The sequence below is a fragment of the Melozone crissalis genome, unplaced genomic scaffold (genome assembly GCF_028551555.1).
Source record: "Melozone crissalis strain CALT ecotype California unplaced genomic scaffold, PUWL_Pcris_2 ptg000029l_1, whole genome shotgun sequence".
NCBI lineage: Eukaryota > Metazoa > Chordata > Aves > Passeriformes > Passerellidae > Melozone > Melozone crissalis.
In genome coordinates this window covers 20,855,603-20,863,410 of record NW_026535807.1, presented here as the reverse complement: position 1 = coordinate 20,863,410, position 7,808 = coordinate 20,855,603, and the positions used below count along the sequence as shown (strand labels likewise).

The 7,808-nt window shown below is 56.0% G+C and overlaps 1 protein-coding gene across 8 annotated transcripts in view; it reads left to right on the top strand.

The window, feature by feature from the left end:
* Positions 1-206: 206 nt before the first annotated feature.
* IQSEC1 (IQ motif and Sec7 domain ArfGEF 1) overlaps positions 207-7,808 on the top strand; it is a 300,151-nt gene continuing 292,549 nt past the window's right edge. For 6 of the 8 annotated variants that reach the window (XM_054281173.1, XM_054281172.1, XM_054281170.1 and 3 more), the window contains exon 1: positions 208-601. In XM_054281173.1, the coding sequence (XP_054137148.1) occupies positions 336-601 (266 nt within the window). In that variant the 5' untranslated portion in view covers positions 208-335. Of the gene's footprint in view, positions 602-7,808 lie in introns of all 8 variants that reach the window. The other 2 variants (XM_054281171.1, XM_054281179.1) reach the window with 2 other exon arrangements.

Here is a 7,808-nt window from a genome sequence, read left to right as displayed (position 1 = left end):
GCGACGGGCGAGCCCGGCTGCGGCTCGGGCAGGGCGGGACGGGCGCGGGGACAGCGCCGTGCGGCGGGGCCCGGGCGGCTCCGGGCGGCTCCGGCGGCGGCTCCGGCTCCCCCGGCCGGCGGCCCTGCCCTCGCTCGGCGGCGGGGGCCGAGCGGCAGCAATGGCGGCGCGGGGCCGCCGCCCGCCCGGGCAGCCGCGGCTCTAGGAGGGGACGCGCGGGGCCGCGGGGCGCCGCTCCCCGCCGGGCTATTTATTCCTCCCCTCTCGCTTAAGTTGCCAGCGGAGCGCGCTGGCCGGCGCCTGCCCCCCCCGCGCCGCGGAGGTGCGGGGCGGCCATGGAGAGCCCCGCCGAGAACCCCAGCAAGGCGGCCGAGTACCTGAAGGAGCTGAACAAGATTATCGAGACGCAGCAGGAGCTGCTGGAGAAGCAGAAACGGAGGATAGACGAGCTGGAGCAGCAAGTGGCCAAGTTGTACCACGAAAACGCCTGCCTGCAGGACGAGCATCACCGGCACCTGGCCACATGCCGGCTCCAGCAGGGCGTCCCCCCCGCGCCCCCGGGGGTACTGAGCGCCATCCAGGAGAACGCCAGGCACGAGAAGTAAGCGCCGTCCGCCTTTCTTTGCCCCTTTTTCGCGCAGGGAGTTTCCCTAGCGGGGTTTCCCTTCCCTTTCCCCTCCCGCCTTCGGCCGCCCGAGGCTGGCGGCAGCGGGACTCCCTGCGGGGTGTGCCCCGGGCGGCCCGGGGAACAGCGATGGGCTGCGCAGGGTGGCCCCAGCCTCGGTGTCCGTGTCTCACTCGCTCCCTGGCCGGGCTCCCGGGGGATTCGGGCCGGGGCTCCCCGGCTGCCCCGCCGGCCGTGCCCACGGCTGTCCCCCCGCGGCGCTCGGGGGATGCCCCGGGCAGAGCCTCGGTGGCGGAGCTCGCTGGCTGGGAGCAGCGGGGCGAGCCCTGCCCTTCTCCCCGTACGTGTTCGCTGCTGGTCGCTCCGAGCGCGGGGGTACCCGGCGGGGGGAGCCGCCCGCCCCCCGGAGATGCCCCGGGCGCTGCCCAGAGCGGCCCCCGGCTCCGGCCGCTATCGAAAGTGACCCGGCCAGGGGTCAGTAAACATTGGCCGCTCGCCACCGGCCGGCTGGCCCGGGCCAGCGCCGCTCGCCCCGCTCGGGCCGCCTTCGCTGCTGGCCGCCGCATCTATTCCAGCCTCTCTAAGCTGTAATTAATCGTCTGCGTTTCCCCAGCGCTGCGAAAGCCGCTTAGTTGCGCGGTTCCGAAGCAGCAGGGATTCTGGAATAGCAAGAACTGAGCTCGGCGCTTTCCGGGCGTGTTTTACTTCTGGAAAACTATTTAAGGCTTGGCTTTCCCGGAGCGGAGTGGGAAAAGCATGCATGGGATTACGAGCCCACTTCGCTGCTTGACACAGCACAATGGGCTGTTTGTGATCCGCCGCGCTCGAATTCCTCAGGTTTATAAATACAGACGCGGCGGCTCCCGGCCAGCCCCGGGATGCGGATACGGCACCGCCGGAGCGAGGGCGAGCCCCGGAGCGAGCGGGGTGCCCGGGGTGCCCGTCCCGCTGCGGGAGGCGCCGCTCGCTCGCTCGGGAGCTGCCGGGGCCGGGGCAGCGGCTCGTGAGCCCGCCGGGCTCGGCAGCATCGCGCTCCGGGGAGCGGGGCCGGGCAGGGATGTCCCGGGAGCTGCCGCCGCACGGGGGAAGCGCCGCTGCCGCCGCTGCCGCGCTCGGAGCCGGCGGTGCTGGCGCTCCGATCAGCGTTTGCTCGGTGCTGCTGGGGAGGCTTCAGAAGGGTCGCTGGTCACTCAGTGTCCCCTTTGCCTGCTCCGGCTCCCAAGCCTTGCCCCTGGCCACGGGAGCAGACTGGGAAGGGAAGCGGCTCTGCCTCCCCAGCGCCCTTCTTGCTGTCAGTGATAACTGGGCTTCTTTTCCTGTGATGCTAGGGTAATCACTTTAGTCTTTTTTATAAACAGAGATGTCTCTCTGAAAGTAAATAGCTCCTTTAATAAACTGGAGAGCATGCTGTCATTTATCAATCAATCAGCCAGTCAATCCCTTAAGGAGAAAGAGATGTTTCCAGAAAACATGGAATATTTACACTAATCCTATCCTGTGCCTCCATGTCCAGTACCCGAGGATTTTTGTGGCTGTGCTTGTAGTACAAGATGTCAACTCGGCTATCTTGTCCCATTTGTCTCTTGTAAACGACATTACCAAAAATTGTACAAATGGCTTGCCTTGTTTGATAATATTTCTCCTCTGCAGCCCAGGACTCATTTGCAGAGCCCTCCTTGGGCAGGCAGCTCTGGGCACTCGGAGGCTTTTAAGTCTCTTAAGTGGATTTGATGCTGGGATCAGAATTAATCTGGGATATTTATGGCAGAGTTGTATTGCTCTGAGGCATAGCCTGGGGGCTTAGTGGGGAGCTGGGAGCCAGCCCTGTGCAGCTGGCCGAGCCCTTGGCCCACGTGCCTGCCTGGGGAGCCTCAGGGCCACCTTCAGCTGGGCAGTCCTGCTGTCCCCTCTCCTCCCCCAGAATTGTTCTCCCAGGGGAGGGAGCCCCTTCTGCTCTGCCCATGGCCCTGCCTGGCTGGGTGGGTGGCTGTGTCACCCCCGTGGGCCTGGCACAGGGGCTGGGCTGTGGCTGCTGAGACCCCACGCTGTCCAGAGCAGGGGCAGGAGCCACTCGTGGCCTCACTTCATTCTCTGGCTGGGTGCAAAAGGTGGAGGAAGTCTCCAACCTGGAAAATAGAGAATAATGCCCTTGTTTTAAAGGCTTCTCCCAGTCCCACGGTTCCCTCAGCTTCTGGCAGCCCAGCCTGCAGGTCCCAGGGCTCTGGAGCTCTGCTCTCAGGGGCTCAGCCTCAGTTTCCCCTGACCCAATTGTCCCATCCACCTGGGGGATGTGTGGGGGGGCATGAGGATCCCTTGTTTGCTGAAGTTCAGTGTCAGGTGCCAGTGATGCTGAAATGGGCAGTGACCACTGCTCCTCCTGACGCTTTTTTACTTCCAAGCTAAAGAGAATGGAATCCTTTTTAAAGGAAACTGGGCTTCTCTTAGTCAAACACACCAGGGCTTTTAGAACTTGTCCTGTACCTTGACTTGACCAACATTTCTAAACTGCTTGGACTCGTGTCCTGCAGCAGCTCCACCTGTGTGAGGAGGCTGTGGCTCCTGACAGGGCTCCCATATTGCCAGATGTGGTTAATTGTATAAAAGGAAGTATGGAAAAGTTATATAGATAATATGGCTATGGTTAGGTCTTAATAAAATATAGTGAAGAAATCTGACAACTTAAACAACAAAATCCCCATGTGTCCTAAAAGTTTTCAGTTCTTACAATGGAAGGAATATGCAGGTGAAGGCTGCTTAAATAATTTGGAAAAGCTGGTGTAGTTATAGAAATTCTGTGGCTTGTGAGGAGGGGAACTGTTAATGAGCCTGGAGATAAACTCCTCAAAGAAAGAAACTTAGTCCAATAGTGTGCATATAAATATATAAAAATAAGCTGGTTTATGCACTTCCAGAAAATCCCAGAGTGGGAAAAAAGTTTCTTTTGTGCCAGTTGCTGATGGAAGAAGGGAGGGAGGAGCAGAGGGCTGGGTGAGCAGGTGCAGGTGTGCTGCTTATCCTACAAGGACAGACCAAAAAAGGTTCGGGGGTGGTTTCACTGAATTTAGAATGATTTGCTGAGAGCAAATCAACATTACAATGCACCGGTGGAAATGAGAATAGTTGATAAGGAGGCTTTGTCAGGTGTGATGAATCAGCATGAGGAAGATAACAATAGGTGTTTAACTCATTAAGGTGTTTAACTCTGAGTTGCATAAGACTAATGTTGAGTGAATCCATTTCATTTAATGTTTGAGAAGCAGCAAGAGCCTCTAGAGCTGAGCTCCTCGGTGTAATTCAATAATGCACTTCTTTGGGGGTTGTAAACCCAAATGCACTGCATTTTCTCCCATCTATACAGGGATAGTTTTGTGTGTCTGAGAACTCAACACTGGCCCCTCTCAGCTTAGGGAGGGATGTTTGTGCTCATCCTAATCAAGTTGAAAACTGTGCTGCTGTTCCACGGAGAAGGTGCCTGCTGAGAGGCAGAGCAGAGCTGTCTGCTGAGACAGAACAGGCTGAAGGAAAGGGCTGTGTCTGCGGCTCTGAGTTCTGCACCTGGCATGGCTGATTTATTTTTAACTGAATCTGGGGCTGGTTCTGTTTCCTGGGCCGCGGCAGCCCCGGGTTGGAGCTGTGGGACACCCCCAGAGTGTCTGGGAGCCGCTGGGCTCTGAGGTGTGCTGGGAGCAGCTCAAGTTGTTGCTCTGGCGACAGTCACATGTGAAGGCTCCTTGTGCCCTACATAAGGCAGCTTGTGACTTGGCCTGTGGCTGAGCTGCCCTGCACAGCCTCAGCAGCAGACTCTGCATTAGTGTAGAGACCAGCAGGGCTTGTTTTCTCTGCCTCCAGAGATGTCCTTTGCTGAGACAGGCTGTGTGAATGACGCAAATCCCATCTCCCTCCCTCCCGCGCTCCAGCAGCAGCGTGTTTGTGTTTGTGTGCTCCACTGGAGGAGCCCAGCAGCTGCTCCAGGAGCCTCCTGCTTGGGCAGCTTCTGCCTCCCTGGCAGCAGAGATGGAGATGAAGCGCTGCTGCTGGCTCCTGTTTCCCCAGTGTGCTTTGTGCCTGGAGTCTGCAGTGCCAGGGCAGTTCTTACAGGGATGCACCCCTGTGTGCTTGTCTGGCTCAGCTGCTGAGGAATGCATCCATGAGGAAAGCACAGGTGGAGTCCAGGGTGAGCAGGTTATTCCTGCAGGGTGCTGTGTGTCCTGTCAGCCCTGTAGCAGGCACGGATGGTGTAATTCCAGCTTTGGGCAGAAACTTGCACCTCCAAGTAACTGAAAAGAACCCTGTTTGCTTCATTTTCAATCCATAACTAGAACATGGGAATGCTGAGCCCTGAGAGTGAGGGTTTCACACTGAAGGGAGTGCTTTTGCTTTTGAAGCCCTCATTTTGGGGTCAATATTGTGATTTGGACAGCAGCACAGGGGGGAGCATCCCTTAGAACAGGCATTTGTGCTGCTGGCAGGCTGCAGGAAATCAATAGTGTGAGGATGTGTAAGAAGATGTGAACTTGCTAACTAAACTCAGGTAAATTATTTTAGATCTCTGAAATATTGGCAAATTCTGGTACTTAATATCTGCTAAACATTCAGCTAAATGATAACACATAAAGACAAATTCATTTGCAAGCTGATGTGTGCTGTATAATCAATAAACCAAGGCAGGGAGGGGGTGCCAGGAGCGCAGGGATGACAGAGCAGAGTGCTGGTTATCAATAAACTTCCTGGGAAGTCAGAGGGGGGAGGGACAACATGGTCCAGAAAGAGAACAGCAGAAATAGGTGTTGTTTTGGGAGAGGAAAACCGGTGTAGCAGAAAGTAACCCATGCTGTAACACAATAGCTTTAAAGATGGTTTCAAAATTTGAAGTAAACACGTCCCATTTAGAGCAGAGCAGCGCCAAAGAATTACCAGGACTCACTGGATGTGGAGTCCTCCTCTGACGAAGCTTTTTATTGTGCTGACCCAGAGCACAGCTTTTGAGCCTCCCAACTTTGCAGTTGTGTTCCGAACTTTGAGAACAAAGCGCATTTTCGTGCTGCTTCTGCTTTGATGGCCTTCCTTGTGAATTCACTCTCAAGGAAACTGCAAAACACTTCGAGAGATGCACTTGTGGCAAAGATCTGGAAAAGTGTATGGATGCTGGGGCCTGGTGAGATTCCTGAGGGCCAGGTCTGAACCTCCCTCCCTCCCTCCAGGCCAGCCTGGATGTGCTGCTCTGTGCACAGGCAGGAGTGGAGCTCCCAGCAGGGCACTGTCCCCACCCAAGGAGGGCAGGGAAGGCCTCTCCTGCTCTGTGGTGCCAATCTTGGCTGGGTTTTACCAGAAACCACAGCAGAGAGGAGCAGGATGGCCCCTGGGGAAGGAGGCTCTCCCTGCAGCACCTCTGTCCTTGGCTCCTCTTGTAGAGCTTGGCAGGTTTGGGTTGGTGCACCAGGCAATGTTTTGGGGTCAGTGTTGCTCCTGAGCTTCCTGCTGGCTGGGGATGCTGAGCTTTGTCCCCTCCAAGTGACAAACCTTTGGGAGGAGCTGAGGAACAGACGTGCACATTTCTGAACCCAGCAGCCTCCTTGCCCTGGTTATTTGCTCAGGAGGACAAGGCTCCTTCAGTCCTTAGGGAAGGTGTGTTCTGGCAAAAAAAAAAAAAAACTCAGTTGCAGCTCTTTTGAAAACCTGAAGCAAAATACAGCACACCCAAAAAAGTGTCTTGAGGAAGAGCTGATTTGAGGGCAGATCACAGAGCTCTGAAAGAAAAAGAGCCAGGCATTTCAAGGTGTTTTCCTACAGCATACTGATAGGGGACTAAATTATTAACATTGAAATAGTAAATTCTTAAATCCTCCTTGCCAGCAGCATCTCAAAAAGCTTCATTTGATTTTTTAGACCCAGCAGAAGAAGCTGGCTGTTGATGTGCAGGTCAGGGGTGCTGAGCTGAGCCCAGAGTGGGTGCAGAGGCTGAGCCTCCCTCCAGGGATTTCCTGAGGGCAGGAGGAGCAGCCCCTGCTTGGCGCTGCTCAGGTTGGTGTCTGTGCTGTGCTGCAGACCCACAGAGCAGCACTGAATGTGCCTGGAGCTCATGGTCAGCTGGGGCCACAGCTTCACTCTGGCAGAGCTGCCCCACTCTGGGGGCTCAGCTGGGGTTGGATCCCCAGTCTGGGGGCTCACCTGGGGTTGGATCCCCACTCTGTGGGCTCAGCTGGGGTTGTATCCCCAGTCTGGGCAGAGCTGTCCCCGGAGCTGTCCCCAGAGCAGGCAGCCTGTCCCAGGGGGTTGTTCCCTGTGCTCTGCCCCAGGCTCCTGCGTGCAGGTGCAGGGAGGTCATGCCATGCCAGGCCCCAAGGAGGTGTGTGGGAAGCTGCTTAGGTAAGTGGATTTTGCAGGTCAGAAGTAATTCCCGATGTGCAGCCCACACTTGCATTATTCTAATTTGATCCCATCATTCCGACTCAGGCCCTCTCTATTATGTTAATTGCACTTTTTTTTGGTGTGTTTTGCAGCCTGCAGATACTTCCAGGCTGTACCTGCCAGTGTTCCTGCCTTTCATCTTAGCTCAGCGAGCCCGTGAATGAGGTTGTCATAATTCCTTCTGCCCGTGTCCCTGCCTAATTGCGCTGTTTTTCTCAGCAGAATTGTGGAATTGGAAATGGAGACAGTGTGAGCAGGCTGTGGTGCAGCAGAGCAGCGTGGTTTGAAGAGATGGATGTGATGGTGCATCCTGCTGGCTGCTGGGTACCTGTCCCTGGGCTGCTCTCTTCCCCTCACTCCTTGCTAGGAATTCCTCTCCAGATCCTTCATAGCATTTGCTGAAATACTGGAATTCTCAGCTGTTGTAGCTACAGTGGGAGATGCTGGTTTTGCTGCCCAGAAATGTGGGTAGGAATTGCTGCTGTTAATGGCCATTGCCCTGTGGTTGAGGACAGGAGCAGGAGGTGTCTCTCAGTCCCTGCTGCTGCCCTGTTCCCTGCCCTTGGCACAAGGAGCAGGGGGACTGATGGCTCTTTTACAGCTGGGCAAGTCAGAGTTAATGATCTTCTCCTAATGGGCTGCTCAGCTGGGCTGAGAAATGCTTGTGTTAAACAGCACGCTTGAGACAAACAAGCCTCTTAAAATCCTGGGTGCCCTCGTGGCTCTAAACCAACTTGTTTGAGTTTAATGATGTTGTTTGTGTGGTTTGTGGCAG